Source organism: Salvelinus alpinus, chromosome 3, assembly GCF_045679555.1.
Source record: "Salvelinus alpinus chromosome 3, SLU_Salpinus.1, whole genome shotgun sequence".
Lineage (NCBI taxonomy): Eukaryota > Metazoa > Chordata > Actinopteri > Salmoniformes > Salmonidae > Salvelinus > Salvelinus alpinus.
Window position 1 is genome coordinate 104,562,460 of NC_092088.1, and position 25,282 is coordinate 104,587,741.

General features: G+C 47.3%; 1 protein-coding gene across 1 annotated transcript in view; it reads left to right on the forward strand.

The window, feature by feature from the left end:
- Positions 1 to 25,282, forward strand: part of LOC139569897 (ryanodine receptor 2-like) — a 58,692-nt gene that overhangs the window by 26,785 nt on the left and 6,625 nt on the right. The window contains exons 6-11 of the mRNA XM_071391221.1: positions 2,678 to 2,908; positions 5,491 to 5,603; positions 8,295 to 8,409; positions 9,025 to 9,185; positions 10,418 to 10,577; positions 12,187 to 12,273. Coding sequence (XP_071247322.1) covers positions 2,678 to 2,908; positions 5,491 to 5,603; positions 8,295 to 8,409; positions 9,025 to 9,185; positions 10,418 to 10,577; positions 12,187 to 12,273 — 867 coding nt within the window. The remainder of the gene's footprint in view (positions 1 to 2,677; positions 2,909 to 5,490; positions 5,604 to 8,294; positions 8,410 to 9,024; positions 9,186 to 10,417; positions 10,578 to 12,186; positions 12,274 to 25,282) is intronic.

The window sequence follows — 25,282 nt, forward strand, 5'->3', positions numbered from 1 at the left end:
ATGTCTATCTAACGCATTGAAGACAAGGACATCACATGCCCTCTGTGCGTGGCCAAGAACTGGAAATCCGCCTGACCCCAAAGGCTCTCATCCGGTCCCACATGAAGCTTTATTCCACGTTCTACTGCCTGTTGACATCTAGTGGAAGGCGTATGAAGTGCATACAGATCCATAAATATAGTAGAATTGAATAGGCGATGCCTTTCACAGCGACCCATTTCAGAATTTTCACTTCGTGTTTGGAACTTTGCCTGCCATATGAGTTCTGTTTTACTCACAGATATAATTCAAACAGTTTTAGGAACTTCAGAGTGTTTTCTATCCAATAGTAATAATAATATGCATATCATATGATCTAGGACAGAGTACGAGGCCGTTTAATTTGGGCACAAATTCATCCAAAAGTGAAAATGTCGCCCCCTAGTTCTAAGAAGTTTTTAACGTTCTGTTGACAAGACTGTCCTTGAACCTTGACCCTGCTCACCCTGGGTTAATTGTGTATCGAGTTTGATAAGTGAACCTCTATTTCAAATCAAATAAAATGTATTTATATAGCCCGTTTTACATCAGCTGATGTCTCAAAGTGCTGTACAGAAACCCAGTCTAAAACCCCCAAACAGCAAGCAATGCAGGTGTAGAAGCCTTCTTTTATATGTGTTGTTGACCACCCTGAACACGGCAGTTAACCCACTGTTCCCCGGTAGGCCGTCATTGAAAATAAGAATCTGTTTTTAACTGACTTACCTAGTTAAATAAAGGTAAAATAAAAAATATTTGTTTTTTGTAACCTACACTGAGGATACCAAATGTTAGGAACACTTTCCTAATATTAACTTCTCTAGGGTATGTGGAACGGTAGCGTCCCACCTCGTCAACCGCCAGTGAAACTGCAGGGCGCCAAATTCAAAACAACAGAAATCCCATAATTTAAATTCCTCAAACATACAAGTATTTTACACCATTTTAAAGATACACTTGTTGTAAATCCAGCCAAAGTGTCCGATTTCAAAAAGGTTTTACGACGAAAGCACACCAAACGATTATGTTAGGTTAGAGCCAAGTCACAGAAAAAGACAGCCATTTTCCCAGCCAAAGCGAGCATAAACAAAAAGCAGAAATATAGATAAAATGAATCACTAACCTTTGATGATCTTCATCAGATGACACTCATAGGACTTCATGTTACACAATACATGTATGTTTTGTGTGGTAAAGTTCATATTTATATCCAAAAATCTGAGTTTAGACAGGACGCTACTGTCTCACTTGACAAATAAAAATGAATTACTATGAAAATTACTATCAAATCAAATGTTCATTAAATCACATATGAAAGATACCAAATTAAAGCTACACTGGTTGTGAATCCAGCCAACATGTCAGAATTCAAATAGGCTTTTCGGTGAAAGCATACGATGCTATTATCTGAGGATAGCAACGTTGTAAACAAAGAGAGATACGCATATTTCAACCCTGCAGGCGCGACACAAAACGCAGAAATACAAATATAATTCATGCCTTACCTTTGACGAGCCTCTGTTGTTGGCACTCCACTATGTCCCATAAACATTACAAATGGTCCTTTTGTTCGATTAATTCCGTCGATATATATCCAAAATTTCCATTTATTTGGCGCGTTTGATCCAGAAAAACACCGGTTCCAACTTGCTCAAACGTGACGACAAAATATCTCAAAAGGTTACCTGTAAACTTTGCCAAAAAATGTCAAACTACTTTTGTATTACAACTTTAGGTATTTTCTTAATGTTAATAATCGATAAAATTGAAGATGATCTGTGTTCAATACAGGATTAAAACCAACTAAATCCAGCTTTCTGCTTACGCGCTTCGATCAAACAGGACACCTGGAGTGACTCGACTTCAAGATGGCCGTACTTCTTCATTACACAAAGGAATAACCTCAACCAATTTCTCAGGACTGTTGACATCCAGTGGAAGCCGCAGGAACTGCAAGCAGGTCGCTTAGAAATCTGGTTTCCCAATGAAACTCATTGAAAAGAGAGTGACCTCAAAACAAAAAGAAATCTGAATGGTTTGTCCTCGGGGTTTCGCCTGCTAAATATGTTCTGTTATACTCACAGACATGATTCAAACAGTTTTAGAAACTTCAGAGTGTTTTCTATCCAAATATACTAACAATATGCATATCTTAACTTCGCGGATGAGTTGCTGGCAGTTGAATTTGGGTATGCTTTTCATCCAAACGTGAAAATGCTGCCCCCTACCCTCGAGAAGTTAAGTCGCTGCACCCCCTTTTGCCCTCAGAACAGCCTCAATTCGTTGGAGCATGGACTCTACAAGGGGGCATGGACTCAACAAGGGGTCAAAAGCATTCTACAGGGATGCTGGCCCATGTTGACTCCAATGCTTCCCACAGTTGTGTCAAGTTGGCTGGATGTCCTTTGGGTGGTGGACCGTTCTTGATGCACACGGAAAACTGTTGAGCGTGAAAAACCCAGCAGCGTTGCAGTTCTTGACACAAACCGGTGCTATGTTAATAACCTATAATAATAATATTAATGATAATAGTTCCAAGGATTTGTCTAGCGCTTTACTCATACCCATAGACCTATGTTGACCTGGTATCGTATGGCTATTCAACCAGATGATTCCCCCATAATGCCCTGTTCCCTTTGTCGTCTGGTCTTTCTAAAAGGTGACGAGGATGGACGGCACCGTGGAGACTTTCCCGTGTCTCAAGGTCACCCAGAGGTCGTTCGGCTCCCAGAACAGTAACCCAGACATCACCTTCTATCGCCTGAGCATGCCTATAGAGTGTAACGAGGTGCTGGCCAAGTCACCTGGCGGGACGCTACAGTCTGGCGGAGGCTTCTCCTTTTCCTCTAAGAAAGACCTGGACGACTTCGAGACCGTGTCCGACTTCGAGGTGATGATGATGATGATGAAGTCACTAGATCTCTTTTTTCTTCTTCGGTCTCTTTCTTTCTCCTTCTGTCCCCGTCTCCTTCTGTCTCCTTCTGTGTCCTTCTGTCTCCATCTGTCTCCTTCTGTCTCATTCTGTCTCCTTCTGTCTCCATCTCCTTCTGTCTCCTTCTGTCTCCTTCTGTCTCCGTCTCATTCTCCTTCTGTCTCCGTCTCCTTCTGTCTCCATCTCCTTCTGTCTCCTTCTGTCTCCTTCTCCTTCATTCTCCTTCTGTCTCCGTCTCCTTCTCCTTCTGTCTCCGTCTCCTTCTGTCTCCTTCTGTCTCCTTCTGTCTCCCTCTGTCTCCGTCTGTCTCCATCTGTCTCCTTCTGTCTCCATCTCCTTCTGTCTCCTTCTGTCTCCTTCCGTCTCCGTCTCCCCCGTTTGCTCCATATTTTCTCCTTCACAACCTCTAACCTCCTTCCCCCTCTCTTAGGAGGTAAACGTTATTAATATCTATATACATTTAATACACACAAGCAAACAGTGGTTCCCTCTAAGCTGCTGGAGTGCCCAGCTCCCCCGGGACTGCAGAGAAGCAGGAGATTGAGCTTCACTCAGCTTTCTACAGTTTTCCCTGTTAGTTAACACTATCAACGTGTCCCTTTACTGTGGCAATTATGATCAAATCAACGCAATATTAGCCACTTTCAATGCAAACGTACCAAAACAAAACGAACTATACAAGACTTAGTAAAACTAGCTATGCAAGAGATAGGCAGAGCGCATCGCAGTAGGATTCTATTGCATTGACAGGCGTGACTCAGGCGCGTACTCCACACAGACCGGTGCACCGTAACCAATCAGAGCTGCAGTAGGATTCTATTGCATTGACAGGCGTGACTCAGACAGTAACTCTACACAGACCGGTGCACCGTAACCAATCAGAGCTGCAGTAGGATTCTATTGCATTGACAGGCGTGACTCAGGCGCGTACTCCACACAGACCGGTGCACCGTAACCAATCAGAGCTGCAGTAGGCCTATATGCAAATAGACCATTGCCATATATGGAGCTGTGCCATTCACTTTGAACTGGACTGTGTTTACAGCATGAGCGGTCGTGAGTGGATGAACTGGACTGTGTTTACAGCATGAGCGGTCGTGAGTAGATGAACTGGACTGTGTTTACAGCATGAGCGGTCGTGAGTAGATGAACTGGACTGTGTTTACAGCATGAGCGGTCGTGAGTAGATGCGCTTGTTTTGAGATCAAAACGTGAGCTGCATGTAGCCATGTGTGCACATTTTGTTCATATCCTTTGCTAGTTAGAGGTATTAGCCCAGTTATTAATAATTTGTAGTCAATAATAGAGGAGGGATTGTTTCCTACAGGAGCACAAAACGTGTCCATTTCTAGAAAAGCCAGTCAGGTAAAGAGCTTTATTTTGTCTTAAAGGGGCAGTGTATTGTATTTTGAGACAGGCTTGAATAAGCTACGTAGCCAATAGGTAGATCATCATTTGTCTGATTCTCTGTAATAATGGTATGGGATTATTAATGAACTTTATTTTGTAAATTGCATCAAACAACACAACAAAAATGTTCAGTCACCTCTTTGTCTGAAGGACAAGTGGATTAACAGGTGTCAATCCCGACATGTTTTTTCTTCAAAAGTCTCATGGATTGTAGGCCTACATTGAACACCACACATTGGCTGCTACTGTAGGCTGAATGACAGAACAGCTATTTCCATGTTAAAATATTATGGGATGCATTTTCTCCATTGTTTTTGATGGTAGGACACTCTGGTAGGCCACTCTGGTAGGCCACTCTGGTAGACCTCTCTGGTAAGCCTCTCTGGTAGGCCTCTCTGGTAGGCCTCTCTGGTAGGCCTCTCTGGTGGCCTCTCTGGTAGGCCTCTCTGGTAGGCCTCTCTGGTAGGCCTCTCTGGTAAGCCTCTCTGGTAAGCCTCTCTGGTAGGCCTCTCTGGTAGGCCTCTCTGGTAGGCCTCTCTGGTAGGCCTCTCTGGTGGCCTCTCTGGTAGGCCTCTCTGGTGGCCTCTCTGGTAGGCCTCTCTGGTAGGCCTCTCTGGTAGGCCTCTCTGGTGGCCTCTCTGGTAGGCCTCTCTGGTAGTCCTCTCCGGTAAGCCTCTCTGGTAAGCCTCTCTGGTAGGCCTCTTTGGTAGGCCTCTCTGGTGGCCTCTCTGGTAGGCCTCTCTGGTAGGCCTCTCTGGTAGGCCTCTCTGGTAGACCTCTCTGGTAGGCCTCTCTGGTAGGCCTCTCTGGTAGGCCACTATGGTAGGCCTCTCTGGTAGGCCTCTCTGGTAGGCCTCTCTGGTAGGCCCACATTATGATCAAATATCCACAGTAGCGTGATTGGCCACTGAGGCTATACCCGCTTTAATTAGCTGTTTTAACTGTGTTCACAGTAAACGCACGGCGGACGTTCCACAGAAAATTCAACAACGTTCAAGTTTGCGCTCATCAGACCTGAAATTTGCTCACTGACGAAAAACATTAAGAGAGGGAACATTTCTCTAGCAAAGTACCTTTCTTTTGTAGTTGTAATGTTTTCTATGTCCCAGTTTGTTCCCTCTTCTCCTCAGGTGTTGACGAAGTCTGCCCACTGCACCCTGGACTCCAGCCTGGACAAGGAGAAGGACCAGTTCAACAACCACAAAGACTACAACCAGGAGAAACCCTCCAAGTTAAAGCAGAGGTCTGGAGATTATAGTTAGGACCCCTGACAACACAGACCAGGGGGTTCCCCCCCTGACAACACAGACCAGGGGGTTCCCCCCCTGACAACACAGACCAGGGGGTTCCCCCCCTGACAACACAGACCAGGGGGTTCCCCCCCTGACAACACAGACCAGGGGGTTCCCCCCCTGACAACACAGACCAGGGGGTTCCCCCCCTGACAACACAGACCAGGGAAAACTCTGGGTCCTAGTTGTAGTCTACCACCTCCCTGTCCCTGTCCTTGGTCTCTCTGTAATACAGCTGTATGTCAACCATGCTGTACCAAAGATGGACAAGAGGAGTCTGTATTAGAGTCTAATGCAGGGCCTCAATACCACTGCTATAGTTCAACTACATGTCTCAGCTATATTAACACCATATATATATATATATACACAGTGTTGAAGTAAGCTCATATAGTCTGTATTAGAGTCGAATGCAGGGCCTCAATACCACTGCTATAGTTCAACTACATGTCTCAGCTATATTAACACCATATATACAGTGGGGAGAACAAGTATTTGATACACTGCCGATTTTGCAGGTTTTCCTACTTACAAAGCATGTAGAGGTCTGTCATTTTTATCATACGTACACTTCAACTGTGAGAGAAGGAATCTAAAACAAAAATCCAGAAAATCACATTGTATGATTTTTAAGTAATTAATTTGCATTTTATTGCATGACATAAGTATTTGATACATCAGAAAAGCAGAACTGAATATTTGGTACAGAAACCTTAGTTTGCAATTACAGAGATCATACGTTTCCTGTAGTTCTTGACCAGGTTTGCACACACTGCAGCAGGGATTTTGGCCCACTCCTCCATACAGACCTTCTCCAGATCCTTCAGGTTTCGGGGCTGTCGCTGGGCAATACGGACTTTCGGCTCCCTCCAAAGATTTTCTATTGGGTTCAGGTCTGGAGACTGGCTAGGCCACTCCAGGACCTTGAGATGCTTCTTACGGAGCCACTCCTTAGTTGCCCTGGCTGTGTGTTTCGGGTCGTTGTCATGCTGGAAGACCCAGCCACGACCCATCTTCAATGCTCTTACTGAGGGAAGGAGGTTGTTGGTCAAGATCTCGCGATACATGGCCCCATCCATCCTCCCTTCAATACGGTGCAGTCGTCCTGTCCCCTTTGCAGAAAAGCATCCCCAAAGAATGATGTTTCCACCTCCATGCTTCACGGTTGGGATGGTGTTCTTGGGGTTGTACTCATCCTTCTATTCCTCCAAACACGGCGAGTGGAGTTTAGAGCAAAAAGCTCTATTTTTGTCTCATCAGACCACATGACCTTCTCCCATTCCTCCTCTGGATCATCCAGATGGTCATTGGCAAACTTCAGACGGGCCTGGACATGCGTTGGCTTGAGCAGGGGGACCTTGCGTGCGCTGCAGGATTTTAATCCATGACGGCGTAGTGTGTTACTAATGGTTTTCTTTGAGACTGTGGTCCCAGCTCTCTTCAGGTCATTGACCAGGTCCTGCCGTGTAGTTCTGGCCTGATCCCTCACCTTCCTCATGATCATTGATGCCCCACGAGGTGATATCTTGCATGGAGCCCCAGTCCGAGGGTGATTGACCGTCATCTTGAACTTCTTCCATTTTCTAATAATTGCGCCAACAGTTGTTGCCTTCTCACCAAGCTGCTTGCCTATTGTCCTGTAGCTCGTCCCAGCCTTGTGCAGGTCTACAATTTTATCCCTGATGTCCTTACACAGCTCTCTGGTCTTGGCCATTGTGGAGAGGTTGGAGTCTGTTTGATTGAGCGTGTGGACAGGTGTCTTTTATACAGGTAACGAGTTCAAACAGGTGCAGTTAATACAGGTAATGAGTGGAGAACAGGAGGGCTTCTTAAAGAAAAACTAACAGGTCTGTGAGAGCCGGAATTCTTACTGGTTGGTAGGTGATCAAATACTTATGTCATGCAATAAAATGCAAATTAATTATTTAAAAATCATACAATGTGATTTTCTGGATTTTTGTTTTAGATTCCGTCTCTCACAGTTGAAGTTTACCTATGATAAAAATTACAGACCTCTACATGCTTTGTAAGTAGGAAAACCTGCAAAATCGGCAGTGTATCAAATACTTGTTCTCCCCACTGTATATATATACACAGTGTTGAAGGAAGCTCATATATTCTGCATTAGGCTCCGTCTCTTGCTGTCGGCAGGTTTGGGGTCAATTCCATTTCAATTCCAATTTATTTCCCATTCCATTTATCTTCCAATGCTTTTCAATTAGGATTTACATTTGGTTTTACCAAATTAACATTTGGTTTACTTTCTGAATGGACTGGAATTTAAATGGAATTGACCCCAACACTGGCTGTGTTCTGCTGTCTTTCTCTCACTCTCACTATCTCTCTCTCTGTCTCTCTCTCTCACTCTCTCTCTCTCTCTCTCTCTCACTCTGTCTCTCGCTCTCTGTCTCTCTGTCTCTCTGTCTCTGTCTATCTCTCTCTCTCTGTCTCTCTGTGTCTCTCTGTCTCTCTCTCTCTGTCTATCTCTCTGTCTCTGTCTGTCTCTCTGTATCTCTCTGTGTGTCTGTCTCTCTCTCTGTGTCTGTCTCTCTGTGTATCTGTCTCTCTCTGTGTATCTGTGTCTCTGTGTGTCAAGTTCAGGTTGTTTTCAGCGTTGTAGTTATGTCTCTCTGTGTGTTTAGATTCATGTTGAAGAGGACCAAGACAGAGTTTAGCAGCAGTACCTCTTCAGCCCGTCTATCAGAGGAGGCGTTAGCTGACAGGGATGACCTGGACTTCTTCATGCAGACTTCTACTGTAAGAACATGTTGGATTGTCTCTGTTTGACACTAGATACAGTATTTACACATCACCTGAATGATGTCTTCAGGTGTTGATAGACAGCCATGTTTTGGTGCATTGTGTAATAGTCAGTCAAAAGTAGCATGTCGTTACGATGTATTGGCCAATTCCAATGTACTACATATTTAATTACATGAAAAACAAGTGTCCTCATCCTCTCCAGTCCAACTACTACTGGTTGTATATTTGTGTTGGTATTAACCTTTTATAACCCTTTATAAACCTTTATAACCCTATATTACCCCCATATAACCATATTTATCTCTTTATAACCCTTTATAACCTTACATAACACTTTATAACCATATTTATCTCTTTATAACCCTTTATAACCTTATATAACCCTTTATAACTCTTAATAACCGTTTATAACCATATTTAACCCTTTATAACTGTTTATAACCACATTTAACCCTTTATATCCCTTTATAACCCTATTTAACCCTATATAACCCTTTATAACAATATATAACCCGGGTATAACCCTATATAACCCGTTATATGTTAATATAACCTGATATAACCCTACATAACCCATTATAACCCTATATGTGCATGGTCTCTCCCCAGTACTACTACTCAGTGAGGATCTTCCCAGGTCAGGAGCCCAGCAGTGTGTGGGTTGGCTGGGTGACCTCTGACTTCCACCAGTACGACATGGCCTTCGACCTCGAAAAGGTCCGCACCGTCACCGTAACCCTGGGAGACGAGAAGGGCAAAGTTCACGAGAGGTCAGATATCTGGGGGGTCTTGGGGTCAAACTAAGGACACATGCACGCACGTCTCACACACAAACACACACACACACACACACACACACACACACACACACACACACACACACACACACACACACACGCACACAGTCTGTGGGTCAGACTCAGACTAGTAACTACTGTCTCTGTCTCTGTCTATAGCATCAAGTGTAGTAAATACTGTCTCTGTTTCTGTCTATAGCATCAAGTGTAGTAACTACTGTCTCTGTTTCTGTCTATAACATCAAGCGTAGTAACTACTGTCTCTGTCTATAGCATCAAGCGTAGTAACTACTGTCTCTGTCTCTGTCTATAGCATCAAGCGTAGTAACTACTGTCTCTGTCTCTGTCTATAGCATCAAGCGTAGTAACTACTGTCTCTGTCTCTGTCTATAGCATCAGGCGTAGTAACTGCTGTCTCTGTCTATAGCATCAAGCGTAGTAACTACTGTCTCTGTCTCTGTCTATAGCATCAAGCGTAGTAACTACTGTCTCTGTCTATAACATCAAGCGTAGTAACTACTGTCTCTGTCTATAGCATCAAGCGTAGTAACTACTGTCTCTGTCTATAGCATCAAGCGCTGTAACTACTGTCTCTGTCTATAGCATCAAGCGTAGTAACTACTGTCTCTGTCTATAGCATCAAGCGTAGTAACTACTGTCTCTGTCTCTGTCTATAGCATCAAGCGTAGTAACTACTGTCTCTGTCTATAGCATCAAGCGTAGTAACTACTGTCTCTGTCTCTGTCTATAGCATCAAGCGTAGTAACTACTGTCTCTGTCTATAGCATCAATCGTAGTAACTACTGTCTCTGTCTATAGCATCAAGTGTAATAACTACTGTCTCTGTCTATAGCATCAAGCGTAGTGACTACTGTCTCTGTCTCTGTCTATAGCATCAAGCGTAGTAACTACTGTCTCTGTCTATAACATCAAGCGTAGTAACTACTGTCTCTGTCTATAGCATCAAGCGTAGTAACTACTGTCTCTGTCTATAGCATCAATCGTAGTAACTACTGTCTCTGTCTATAGCATCAAGCGTAGTAACTACTGTCTCTGTCTATAACATCAAGCGTAGTAACTACTGTCTCTGTCTATAGCATCAAGCGTAGTAACTACTGTCTCTGTCTATAACATCAAGCGTAGTAACTACTGTCTCTGTCTATAGCATCAAGCGTAGTAACTACTGTCTCTGTCTCTGTCTATAGCATCAAGCGTAGTAACTGCTACATGGTGTGGGCTGGAGAGAGTACGAGTCCTGGTCAGGGCCGGAACAACAACGGTCTGGAGATCGGATGTCTGGTGGACACAGTTAACGGACTGCTAACCTTCACTGCCAACGGGAAGGAGCTCAGCACATACTACCAGGTGGAAGTAGTAGTAGTAGTATCTGTAGTAGTAGTAGTAGTAGTATCAGTAGTAGTAGTAGTATCAGTAGTAGTAGTAGTAGTAGTAGTATCAGTAGTATTAGTAGTAGTAGTATCAGTAGTATTAGTAGTAGTAGTATCAGTAGTAGTAGTAGTATCAGTAGTAGTAGTAGTAGTATCAGTAGTATTAGTAGTAGTAGTATCAATAGTATTAGTAGTAGTAGTATCAGTAGAAGTAGTAGTAGTGGTATCAGTAGTATTAGTAGTAGTAGTATCAGTAGAAGTAGTAGTAGTAGTATCAGTAGTATTAGTAGTAGTAGTATCAGTAGAAGTAGTAGTAGTATCAATAGTATTAGTAGTAGTAGTATCAGTAGTAGTAGTAGTATCAGTAGTATTAGTAGTAGTAGTATCAGTAGTAGTAGTAGTAGTATCAGTAGTAGTAGTAGTAGTATCAGTAGTAGTAGTAGTAGTATCAGTAGAAGTAGTAGTAGTATCAGTAGTAGTAGTAGTATCAGTAGTAGTAGTAGAAGTAGTAGTAGTATCAGTAGTAGTAGTAGTATCAGTAGTAGTAGTAGTAGTATCAGTAGTAGTAGTAGTAGTCGTAGCAGTAGTAGTAGTATATATTTCTACCAGACATGTGTGCTGAAAGTTTGGGGTGAAAAATAATACAATTATATTTTATTTCCAACCCCCAATGTGCACCACTTCTGTAGAATGACCCATATAGCACACTATGGGCCCTGATCAAAAGTAGTCCACTATATAGGGAATAGGGCTCTGGTCAACAGTAGTGCACTATATAGGGAATAGGGCCCTGGTCTAAAGTAGTGCACTATATAGGGAATAGGGCTCTGGTCAACAGTAGTGTTCTATATAGGGAATAGGGCTCTGGTCAACAGTAGTGCACTATATAGGGAATAGGGCCCTGGTCAACAGTAGTGTTCTATATAGGGAATAGGGCCCTGGTCAACAGTAGTGTTCTATATAGGGAATAGGGTTCTGGTCAACAGTAGTGTTCTATATAGGGAATAGGGCTCTGGTCAACAGTAGTGCACTATATAGGGAATAGGGCTCTGGTCAACAGTAGTGTTCTATATAGGGAATAGGGCCCTGGTCAACAGTAGTGTTCTATATAGGGAATAGGGCTCTGGTCAACAGTAGTGTTCTATATAGGGAATAGGGCCCTGGTCAACAGTAGTGTTCTATATAGGGAATAGGGCTCTGGTCAACAGTAGTGTTCTATATAGGGAATAGGGCCCTGGTCAATAGTAGTGCACTATATAGGGAATAGGGCTCTGGTCAACAGTAGTGTTCTATATAGGGAATAGGGCTCTGGTCAACAGTAGTGTTCTATATAGGGAATAGGGCCCTGGTCAACAGTAGTGTTCTATATAGGGAATAGGGCTCTGGTCAACAGTAGTGTTCTATATAGGGAATAGGGCCCTGGTCAATAGTAGTGCACTATATAGGGAATAGGGCTCTGGTCAATAGTAGTGCACTATATAGGGAATAGGGCCCTGGTCTAAAGTAGTGCACTATATAGGGAATAGGGTGTCATTTGTCCATATCCTGTGTATTAATAGCTGTGTCTCTGTGTTCTCTCTCTGCAGGTTGAGCCCAGTACCAAGCTGTTCCCTGCTGTGTTCGCCCAGGCCACCAGCCCCAGCATCTTTCAGTTTGAACTAGGACGTATTAAGGTGAGCGTTAACACTGTACTGCTCTGTACTGACAGAATGGAACCGGCTGCTACAAATAGGCCTCAGATATGGGCTGGATAAGTCAACGTGGAGCTGTCTCTCCACTGGCTGTGGAAGGTTATGAGGTGGTCTCTCCACTGGCTGTGGAAGGTTATGAGGTGGTCTCTCCACTGGCTGTGGAAGGTTATGAGGTTGTCTCTCCACTGGCTGTGGAAGGTTATGAGGTTGTCTCTCCACTGGCTGTGGAAGGTTATGAGGTTGTCTCTCCACTGGCTGTGGAAGGTTATGAGGTGGTCTCTCCACTGGCTGTGGAAGGTTATGAGGTGGTCTCTCCACTGGCTGTGGAAGGTTATGAGGTTGTCTCTCCACTGGCTGTGGAAGGTTATGAGGTGGTCTCTCCACTGGCTGTGGAAGGTTATGAGTTTGTCTCTCCACTGGCTGTGGAAGGTCATGAGGTTGTCTCTCCACTGGAAGGTTATGAGGTTGTCTCTCCACTGGAAGGTTATGAGGTTGTCTCTCCACTGGCTGTGGAAGGTTATGAGGTTGTCTCTCCACTGGCTGTGGAAGGTTATGAGGTGGTCTCTCCACTGGCTGTGGAAGGTTATGAGGTTGTCTCTCCACTGGCTGTGGAAGGTTATGAGGTGGTCTCTCCACTGGCTGTGGAAGGTTATGAGTTTGTCTCTCCACTGGCTGTGGAAGGTCATGAGGTTGTCTCTCCACTGGAAGGTTATGAGGTTGTCTCTCCACTGGAAGGTTATGAGGTTGTCTCTCCACTGGCTGTGGAAGGTCATGAGGTTGTCTCTCCACTGGATCGTTATGAGGTTGTCTCTCCACTGGCTGTGGAAGGTTATGAGGTTGTCTCTCCACTGGCTGTGGAAGGTTATGAGGTTGTCTCTCCACTGGCTGTGGAAGGTTATGAGGTTGTCTCTCCACTGGAAGGTTATGAGGTTGTCTCTCCACTGGAAGGTTATGAGGTTGTCTCTCCACTGGAAGGTTATGAGGTTGTCTCTCCACTGGATGTGGAAGGTTATGAGGTCGTCTCTCCACTGGAAGGTTATGAGGTGGTCTCTCCACTGGAAGGTTATGAGGTGGTCTCTCCAATGGATGTGGAAGGTTATGAGGTGGTCTCTCCACTGGCTGTGGAAGGTCATGAGGTTGTCTCTCCACTGGAAGGTTATGAGTTTGTCTCTCCACTGGCTGTGGAAGGTTATGAGGTTGTCTCTCCACTGGAAGGTTATGAGGTTGTCTCTCCACTGGAAGGTCATGAGGTGGTCTCTCCACTGGCTGTGGAAGGTTATGAGGTGGTCTCTCCACTGGCTGTGGAAGATTATGAGGTTGTCTCTCCACTGGAAGGTTATGAGGTTGTCTCTCCACTGGAAGGTTATGAGGTTGTCTCTCCACTGGCTGTGGAAGGTTATGAGGTTGTCTCTCCACTGGAAGGTCATGAGGTGGTCTCTCCACTGGCTGTGGAAGGTTATAAGGTGGTCTTTCCCCTGGCTGTGGAAGGTTATGAGGTTGTCTCTCTCTCTAAGCCTCTGAATGGCTTTCTTTGGTCGATGCAACACTGATGAGAACCTCTGTGTACTTCACATACCTGTCTCTGCATCAGGCCAGGTTCTTCTTAAAACGATACACTAAGGAAACATCCCCCACAAAGCTCCTGTCTCTGCATCAGGCCAGGTTCTTCTTAAAACAATACACTAAGGAAACATCACCCACAAAGCTCCTGTCTCTGCATCAGGCCAGGTTCTTCTTAAAACGATACACTAAGGAAAGATCCCCCACAAAGCTCCTGTCTCTGTGGGACAGACTTCTAGAGTAGATCCAGGACTGATCTCTACAGTAGCTCCAGGACTATGATCTCTACAGTAGCTCCAGGACTATGACCTCTACAGTAGCTCCAGGACTCTGATCTCTACAGTAGCTCCAGGACTCTTACCTCTACAGTAGCTCCAGGACTCTGATTTCTACAGTAGCTCCAGGACTCTGATCTCTACAGTAGCTCCAGGACTCTGACCTCTACAGTAGCTCCAGGACTCTGATCTCTACAGTAGCTCCAGGACTCTGATCTCTACAGTAGCTCCAGGACTCTGATCTCTACAGTAGCTCCAGGACTCTGATCTCTACAGTAGCTCCAGGACTCTGACCTCTACAGTAGATCCAGGACTCTGATCTCTACAGTAGCTCCAGGACTCTGATCTCTACAGTAGATCCAGGACTCTGATCTCTACAGTAGCTCCAGGACTCTGATCTCTACAGTAGCTCCAGGACTCTGACCTCTACAGTAGCTCCAGGACTCTGATCTCTACAGTAGCTCCAGGACTCTGATCTCTACAGTAGCTCCAGGACTCTGACCTCTACAGTAGCTCCAGGATTCTGATCTCTACAGTAGCTCCAGGACTCTGATCTCTACAGTAGCTCCAGGACTCTGACCTCTACAGTAGCTCCAGGACTCTGATCTCTACAGTAGCTCCAGGACTCTGATCTCTACAGTAGCTCCAGGACTCTGATCTCTACAGTAGCTCCAGGACTCTGATCTCTACAGTAGCTCCAGGACTCTGACCTCTACAGTAGATCCAGGACTCTGATCTCTACAGTAGCTCCAGGACTCTGATCTCTACAGTAGCTCCAGGACTCTGATCTCTACAGTAGCTCCAGGACTCTGATCTCTACAGTAGCTCCAGGACTCTGATCTCTACAGTAGCTCCAGGACTCTGATCTCTACAGTAGCTCCAGGACTCTGACCTCTACAGTAGCTCCAGGACTCTGATCTCTACAGTAGCTCCAGGACTCTGATCTCTACAGTAGCTCCAGGACTCTGATCTCTACAGTAGCTCCAGGACTCTGACCTCTACAGTAGATCCAGGACTCTGACCTCTACAGTAGCTCCAGGACTCTGACCTCTACAGTAGCTCCAGGACTCTGATCTCTACAGTAGCTCCAGGACCCTGACCTCTACAGTAGCTCCAGGACCCTGACCTCTACAGTAGCTCCAGGACTCTGATCTCTACAGTAGCTCCAGGACTCTGATCTCTACAGTAGCTCCAGGACTCTGATCTCTACAGTAGCTCCAGGACTCTGACCTCTACAGTAGCTCCAGGACTCTGATCTCTACAGTAGCTCCAGGACTCTGACCTCTACAGTAGCTCCAGGACTCTGACCTCTACAGTAGCTCCAGGACTCTGATCTCTACAGTAGCTCCAGGACTCTGATCTCTACAGTAGCTCCAGGACTCTGATCTCTACAGTAGCTCCAGGACTCTGATCTCTACAGTAGCTCCAGGACTCTGATCTCTACAGTAGCTCCAGGACTCTGACCTCTACAGTAGCTCCAGGACTCTGATCTCTACAGTAGCTCCAGGACTCTGATCTCTACAGTAGCTCCAGGACTCTGACCTCTACAGTAGCTCCAGGACTCTGATATCTACAGTAGCTCCAGGACTCTGATCTCTACAGTAGCTCCAGGACTCTGATCTCTACAGTAGCTCCAGGACTCTGATCTCTACAGTAGCTCCAGGACTCTGACCTCTACAGTAGCTCCAGGACTCTGACCTCTACAGTAGCTCCAGGACTCTGACCTCTACAGTAGCTCCAGGACTCTGATCTCTACAGTAGCTCCAGGACTCTGATCTCTACAGTAGCTCCAGGACTCTGACCTCTACAGTAGCTCCAGGACTCTGATCTCTACAGTAGCTCCAGGACTCTGATCTCTACAGTAGCTCCAGGACTCTGATCTCTACAGTAGCTCCAGGACTCTGATTTCTACAGTAGCTCCAGGACTCTGACCTCTACAGTAGCTCCAGGACTCTGACCTCTACAGTAGCTCCAGGACTCTGATCTCTACAGTAGCTCCATGACTCTGATCTCTACAGTAGCTCCAGGACTCTGATCTCTACAGTAGCTCCAGGACTCTGATCTCTACAGTAGCTCCAGGACTCTGATCTCTACAGTAGCTCCAGGACTCTGACCTCAACAGTAGCTCCAGGACTATGATCTCTACAGTAGCTCCAGGACTCTGATCTATACAGTAGCTCCAGGACTCTGACCTCTACAGTAGCTCCAGGACTCTGACCTCTACAGTAGCTCCAGGACTCTGATCTCTACAGTAGCTCCAGGACTCTGACCTCTACAGTAGCTCCAGGACTCTGATCTCTACAGTAGCTCCAGGACTCTGATCTCTACAGTAGCTCCAGGACTCTGACCTCAACAGTAGCTCCAGGACTATGATCTCTACAGTAGCTCCAGGACTCTGATCTATACAGTAGCTCCAGGACTCTGACCTCTACAGTAGCTCCAGGACTCTGACCTCTACAGTAGCTCCAGGACTCTGACCTCTACAGTAGCTCCAGGACTCTGATCTCTACAGTAGCTCCAGGACTCTGACCTCTACAGTAGCTCCAGGACTCTGATCTCTACAGTAGCTCCAGGACTCTGATCTCTACAGTAGCTCCAGGACTCTGATCTCTACAGTAGCTCCAGGACTCTGATCTCTACAGTAGCTCCAGGACTCTGATCTCTACAGTAGCTCCAGGACTCTGATCTCTACAGTAGCTCCAGGACTCTGACCTCTACAGTAGCTCCAGGACTCTGACCTCTACAGTAGCTCCAGGACTCTGATCTCTACAGTAGCTCCATGACTCTGATCTCTACAGTAGCTCCAGGACTCTGATCTCTACAGTAGCTCCAGGACTCTGATCTCTACAGTAGCTCCAGGACTCTGATCTCTACAGTAGCTCCAGGACTCTGACCTCAACAGTAGCTCCAGGACTATGATCTCTACAGTAGCTCCAGGACTCTGATCTATACAGTAGCTCCAGGACTCTGACCTCTACAGTAGCTCCAGGACTCTGACCTCTACAGTAGCTCCAGGACTCTGATCTCTACAGTAGCTCCAGGACTCTGACCTCTACAGTAGCTCCAGGACTCTGATCTCTACAGTAGCTCCAGGACTCTGATCTCTACAGTAGCTCCAGGACTCTGATCTCTACAGTAGCTCCAGGACTCTGATCTCTACAGTAGCTCCAGGACTCTGACCTCTACAGTAGCTCCAGGACTCTGATCTCTACAGTAGCTCCAGGACTCTGACCTCTACAGTAGCTCCAGGACTCTGATCTCTACAGTAGCTCCAGGACTCTGATCTCTACAGTAGCTCCAGGACTCTGATCTCTACAGTAGCTCCAGGACTCTGATCTCTACAGTAGCTCCAGGACTCTGATCTCTACAGTAGCTCCAGGACTCTGATCTCTACAGTAGCTCCAGGACTCTGACCTCTACAGTAGCTCCAGGACTCTGATCTCTACAGTAGCTCCAGGACTCTGATCTCTACAGTAGCTCCAGGACTCTGATCTCTACAGTAGCTCCAGGACTCTGATCTCTACAGTAGCTCCAGGACTCTGATCTCTACAGTAGCTCCAGGACTCTGACCTCTACAGTAGCTCCAGGACTCTGATCTCTACAGTAGCTCTAGGACTCTGACCTCTACAGTAGCTCCAGGACTCTGATCTCTACAGTAGCTCCAGGACTCTGACCTCTACAGTAGCTCCAGGACTCTGATCTCTACAGTAGCTCCAGGACTCTGATCTCTACAGTAGCTCCAGGACTCTGATATCTACAGTAGCTCCAGGACTCTGACCTCTACAGTAGCTCCAGGACTCTGATCTCTACAGTAGCTCCAGGACTCTGACCTCTACAGTAGCTCCAGGACTCTGATCTCTACAGTAGCTCCAGGACTCTGATCTCTACAGTAGCTCCAGGACTCTGATCTCTACAGTAGCTCCAGGACTCTGATCTCTACAGTAGCTCCAGGACTCTGATCTCTACAGTAGCTCCAGGACTCTGATCTCTACAGTAGCTCCAGGACTCTGACCTCTACAGTAGCTCCAGGACTCTGATCTCTACAGTAGCTCTAGGACTCTGACCTCTACAGTAGCTCCAGGACTCTGACCTCTACAGTAGCTCCAGGACTCTGATCTCTACAGTAGCTCCAGGACTCTGACCTCTACAGTAGCTCCAGGACTCTGATCTCTACAGTAGCTCCAGGACTCCGACCTCTACAGTAGCTCCAGGACTCTGATCTCTACAGTAGCTCCAGGACTCTGACCTCTACAGTAGCTCCAGGACTCTGACCTCTACAGTAGCTCCAGGACTTTGATCTCTACAGTAGCTCCAGGACTCTGATCTCTACAGTAGCTCCAGGACTCTGATCTCTACAGTAGCTCCAGGACTCTGATCTCTACAGTAGCTCCAGGACTCTGACCTCTACAGTAGCTCCAGGACTCTGATCTCTACAGTAGCTCCAGGACTCTGACCTCTACAGTAGCTCCAGGACTCTGATCTCTACAGTAGCTCCAGGACTCTGATCTCTACAGTAGCTCCAGGACTCTGACCTCTACAGTAGCTCCAGGACTCTGACCTCTACAGTAGCTCCAGGACTCTGATCTCTACAGTAGCTCCAGGACTCTGATCTCTACAGTAGCTCCAGGACTCTGATCTCTACAGTAGCTCCAGGACTCTGATCTCTACAGTAGCTCCAGGACTCTGATCTCTACAGTAGCTCCAGGACTCTGATCTCTACAGTAGCTCCAGGACTCTGACCTCTACAGTAGCTCCAGGACTCTGATCTCTACAGTAGCTCCATGACTCTGATCTCTACAGTAGCTCCAGGACTTTGATCTCTACAGTAGCTCCAGGACTCTGATCTCTACAGTAGCTCCAGGACTCTGATCTCTACAGTAGCTCCAGGACTCTGACCTCTACAGTAGCTCCAGGACTCTGATCTCTACAGTAGCTCCAGGACTCTGACCTCTACAGTAGCTCCAGGACTCTGATCTCTACAGTAGCTCCAGGACTCTGATCTCTACAGTAGCTCCAGGACTCTGACCTCTACAGTAGCTCCAGGACTCTGATCTCTACAGTAGCTCCAGGACTCTGACCTCTACAGTAGCTCCAGGACTCTGATCTCTACAGTAGCTCCAGGACTCTGATCTCTACAGTAGCTCCAGGACTCTGATCTCTACAGTAGCTCCAGGACTCTGATCTCTACAGTAGCTCCAGGACTCTGATCTCTACAGTAGCTCCAGGACTCTGATCTCTACAGTAGCTCCAGGACTCTGACCTCTACAGTAGCTCCAGGACTCTGATCTCTACAGTAGCTCTAGGACTCTGACCTCTACAGTAGCTCCAGGACTCTGATCTCTACAGTAGCTCCAGGACTCTGACCTCTACAGTAGCTCCAGGACTCTGATCTCTACAGTAGCTCCAGGACTCTGATCTCTACAGTAGCTCCAGGACTCTGATATCTACAGTAGCTCCAGGACTCTGACCTCTACAGTAGCTCCAGGACTCTGATCTCTACAGTAGCTCCAGGACTCTGACCTCTACAGTAGCTCCAGGACTCTGATCTCTACAGTAGCTCCAGGACTCTGATCTCTACAGTAGCTCCAGGACTCTGATCTCTACAGTAGCTCCAGGACTCTGATCTCTACAGTAGCTCCAGGACTCTGATCTCTACAGTAGCTCCAGGACTCTGACCTCTACAGTAGCTCCAGGACTCTGATCTCTACAGTAGCTCTAGGACTCTGACCTCTACAGTAGCTCCAGGACTCTGATCTCTACAGTAGCTCCAGGACTCTGATCTCTACAGTAGCTCCAGGACTCTGACCTCTACAGTAGCTCCAGGACTCTGATCTCTACAGTAGCTCCAGGACTCTGACCTCTACAGTAGCTCCAGGACTCTGATCTCTACAGTAGCTCCAGGACTCTGACCTCTACAGTAGCTCCAGGACTCTGACCTCTACAGTAGCTCCAGGACTATGATCTCTACAGTAGCTCCAGGACTCTGATCTATACAGTAGCTCCAGGACTCTGACCTCTACAGTAGCTCCAGGACTCTGATCTCTACAGTAGCTCCAGGACTCTGATCTCTACAGTAGCTCCAGGACTCTGATCTCTACAGTAGCTCCAGGACTCTGACCTCTACAGTAGCTCCAGGACTCTGATCTCTACAGTAGCTCCAGGACTCTGATCTCTACAGTAGCTCCAGGACTTTGATCTCTACAGTAGCTCCAGGACTCTGATCTCTACAGTAGCTCCAGGACTCTGATCTCTACAGTAGCTCCAGGACTCTGACCTCTACAGTAGCTCCAGGACTCTGATCTCTACAGTAGCTCTAGGACTCTGACCTCTACAGTAGCTCCAGGACTCTGATCTCTACAGTAGCTCCAGGACTCTGATCTCTACAGTAGCTCCAGGACTCTGACCTCTACAGTAGCTCCAGGACTCTGATCTCTACAGTAGCTCCAGGACTCTGACCTCTACAGTAGCTCCAGGACTCTGATCTCTACAGTAGCTCCAGGACTCTGACCTCTACAGTAGCTCCAGGACTCTGATCTCTACAGTAGCTCCAGGACTCTGATCTCTACAGTAGCTCCAGGACTCTGATCTCTACAGTAGCTCCAGGACTCTGATCTCTACAGTAGCTCCAGGACTCTGACCTCTACAGTAGCTCCAGGACTCTGATCTCTACAGTAGCTCTAGGACTCTGACCTCTACAGTAGCTCCAGGACTCTGATCTCTACAGTAGCTCCAGGACTCTGACCTCTACAGTAGCTCCAGGACTCTGATCTCTACAGTAGCTCCAGGACTCTGATCTCTACAGTAGCTCCAGGACTCTGATATCTACAGTAGCTCCAGGACTCTGACCTCTACAGTAGCTCCAGGACTCTGATCTCTACAGTAGCTCCAGGACTCTGACCTCTACAGTAGCTCCAGGACTCTGATCTCTACAGTAGCTCCAGGACTCTGATCTCTACAGTAGCTCCAGGACTCTGATCTCTACAGTAGCTCCAGGACTCTGATCTCTACAGTAGCTCCAGGACTCTGATCTCTACAGTAGCTCCAGGACTCTGACCTCTACAGTAGCTCCAGGACTCTGATCTCTACAGTAGCTCTAGGACTCTGACCTCTACAGTAGCTCCAGGACTCTGATCTCTACAGTAGCTCCAGGACTCTGATCTCTACAGTAGCTCCAGGACTCTGACCTCTACAGTAGCTCCAGGACTCTGATCTCTACAGTAGCTCCAGGACTCTGACCTCTACAGTAGCTCCAGGACTCTGATCTCTACAGTAGCTCCAGGACTCTGACCTCTACAGTAGCTCCAGGACTCTGACCTCTACAGTAGCTCCAGGACTCTGACCTCTACAGTAGCTCCAGGACTCTGATCTCTACAGTAGCTCCAGGACTCTGATCTCTACAGTAGCTCCAGGACTCTGATCTCTACAGTAGCTCCAGGACTCTGACCTCTACAGTAGCTCCAGGACTCTGATCTCTACAGTAGCTCCAGGACTCTGACCTCTACAGTAGCTCCAGGACTCTGATCTCTACAGTAGCTCCAGGACTCTGATCTCTACAGTAGCTCCAGGACTCTGACCTCTACAGTAGCTCCAGGACTCTGATCTCTACAGTAGCTCCAGGACTCTGATCTCTACAGTAGCTCCAGGACTCTGACCTCTACAGTAGCTCCAGGACTCTGACCTCTACAGTAGCTCCAGGACTCTGATCTCTACAGTAGCTCCAGGACTCTGACCTCTACAGTAGCTCCAGGACTCTGATCTCTACAGTAGCTCCAGGACTCTGATCTCTACAGTAGCTCCAGGACTCTGATCTCTACAGTAGCTCCAGGACTCTGATCTCTACAGTAGCTCCAGGACTCTGATCTCTACAGTAGCTCCAGGACTCTGATCTCTACAGTAGCTCCAGGACTCTGATCTCTACAGTAGCTCCAGGACTCTGATCTCTACAGTAGCTCCAGGACTCTGATCTCTACAGTAGCTCCAGGACTCTGACCTCTACAGTAGCTCCAGGACTCTGATCTCTACAGTAGCTCTAGGACTCTGACCTCTACAGTAGCTCCAGGACTCTGATCTCTACAGTAGCTCCAGGACTCTGATCTCTACAGTAGCTCCAGGACTCTGACCTCTACAGTAGCTCCAGGACTCTGATCTCTACAGTAGCTCCAGGACTCTGACCTCTACAGTAGCTCCAGGACTCTGATCTCTACAGTAGCTCCAGGACTCTGATCTCTACAGTAGCTCCAGGACTCTGATCTCTACAGTAGCTCCAGGACTCTGATCTCTACAGTAGCTCCAGGACTCTGATCTCTACAGTAGCTCCAGGACTCTGATCTCTACAGTAGCTCCAGGACTCTGACCTCTACAGTAGCTCCAGGACTCTGATCTCTACAGTAGCTCTAGGACTCTGACCTCTACAGTAGCTCCAGGACTCTGATCTCTACAGTAGCTCCAGGACTCTGACCTCTACAGTAGCTCCAGGACTCTGATCTCTACAGTAGCTCCAGGACTCTGATCTCTACAGTAGCTCCAGGACTCTGATATCTACAGTAGCTCCAGGACTCTGACCTCTACAGTAGCTCCAGGACTCTGATCTCTACAGTAGCTCCAGGACTCTGACCTCTACAGTAGCTCCAGGACTCTGATCTCTACAGTAGCTCCAGGACTCTGATCTCTACAGTAGCTCCAGGACTCTGATCTCTACAGTAGCTCCAGGACTCTGATCTCTACAGTAGCTCCAGGACTCTGATCTCTACAGTAGCTCCAGGACTCTGACCTCTACAGTAGCTCCAGGACTCTGATCTCTACAGTAGCTCTAGGACTCTGACCTCTACAGTAGCTCCAGGACTCTGATCTCTACAGTAGCTCCAGGACTCTGATCTCTACAGTAGCTCCAGGACTCTGACCTCTACAGTAGCTCCAGGACTCTGATCTCTACAGTAGCTCCAGGACTCTGACCTCTACAGTAGCTCCAGGACTCTGATCTCTACAGTAGCTCCAGGACTCTGACCTCTACAGTAGCTCCAGGACTCTGACCTCTACAGTAGCTCCAGGACTCTGACCTCTACAGTAGCTCCAGGACTCTGATCTCTACAGTAGCTCCAGGACTCTGATCTCTACAGTAGCTCCAGGACTCTGATCTCTACAGTAGCTCCAGGACTCTGACCTCTACAGTAGCTCCAGGACTCTGATCTCTACAGTAGCTCCAGGACTCTGACCTCTACAGTAGCTCCAGGACTCTGATCTCTACAGTAGCTCCAGGACTCTGATCTCTACAGTAGCTCCAGGACTCTGACCTCTACAGTAGCTCCAGGACTCTGATCTCTACAGTAGCTCCAGGACTCTGATCTCTACAGTAGCTCCAGGACTCTGACCTCTACAGTAGCTCCAGGACTCTGACCTCTACAGTAGCTCCAGGACTCTGATCTCTACAGTAGCTCCAGGACTCTGACCTCTACAGTAGCTCCAGGACTCTGATCTCTACAGTAGCTCCAGGACTCTGATCTCTACAGTAGCTCCAGGACTCTGATCTCTACAGTAGCTCCAGGACTCTGATCTCTACAGTAGCTCCAGGACTCTGATCTCTACAGTAGCTCCAGGACTCTGATCTCTACAGTAGCTCCAGGACTCTGATCTCTACAGTAGCTCCAGGACTCTGATCTCTACAGTAGCTCCAGGACTCTGACCTCTACAGTAGCTCCAGGACTCTGATCTCTACAGTAGCTCCAGGACTCTGATCTCTACAGTAGCTCCAGGACTCTGATCTCTACAGTAGCTCCAGGACTCTGATCTCTACAGTAGCTCCAGGACTCTGATCTCTACAGTAGCTCCAGGACTCTGACCTCTACAGTAGCTCCAGGACTCTGATCTCTACAGTAGCTCTAGGACTCTGACCTCTACAGTAGCTCCAGGACTCTGATCTCTACAGTAGCTCCAGGACTCTGATCTCTACAGTAGCTCCAGGACTCTGACCTCTACAGTAGCTCCAGGACTCTGATCTCTACAGTAGCTCCAGGACTCTGACCTCTACAGTAGCTCCAGGACTCTGATCTCTACAGTAGCTCCAGGACTCTGATCTCTACAGTAGCTCCAGGACTCTGATCTCTACAGTACCTCCAGGACTCTGATCTCTACAGTAGCTCCAGGACTCTGACCTCTACAGTAGCTCCAGGACTCTGATCTCTACAGTAGCTCCAGGACTCTGTCCTCTACAGTAGCTCCAGGACTCTGATCTCTACAGTAGCTCCAGGACTCTGATCTCTACAGTAGCTCCAGGACTCTGATCTCTACAGTAGCTCCAGGACTCTGACCTCTACAGTAGCTCCAGGACTCTGATCTCTACAGTAGCTCCAGGACTCTGATCTCTACAGTAGCTCCAGGACTCTGACCTCTACAGTAGCTCCAGGACTCTGATCTCTACAGTAGCTCTAGGACTCTGACCTCTACAGTAGCTCCAGGACTCTGATCTCTACAGTAGCTCCAGGACTCTGACCTCTACAGTAGCTCCAGGACTCTGATCTCTACAGTAGCTCCAGGACTCTGATCTCTACAGTAGCTCCAGGACTCTGATATCTACAGTAGCTCCAGGACTCTGACCTCTACAGTAGCTCCAGGACTCTGATCTCTACAGTAGCTCCAGGACTCTGACCTCTACAGTAGCTCCAGGACTCTGATCTCTACAGTAGCTCCAGGACTCTGATCTCTACAGTAGCTCCAGGACTCTGATCTCTACAGTAGCTCCAGGACTCTGATCTCTACAGTAGCTCCAGGACTCTGATCTCTACAGTAGCTCCAGGACTCTGATCTCTACAGTAGCTCCAGGACTCTGACCTCTACAGTAGCTCCAGGACTCTGATCTCTACAGTAGCTCTAGGACTCTGACCTCTACAGTAGCTCCAGGACTCTGATCTCTACAGTAGCTCCAGGACTCTGATCTCTACAGTAGCTCCAGGACTCTGACCTCTACAGTAGCTCCAGGACTCTGATCTCTACAGTAGCTCCAGGACTCCGACCTCTACAGTAGCTCCAGGACTCTGATCTCTACAGTAGCTCCAGGACTCTGACCTCTACAGTAGCTCCAGGACTCTGACCTCTACAGTAGCTCCAGGACTCTGACCTCTACAGTAGCTCCAGGACTCTGATCTCTACAGTAGCTCCAGGAC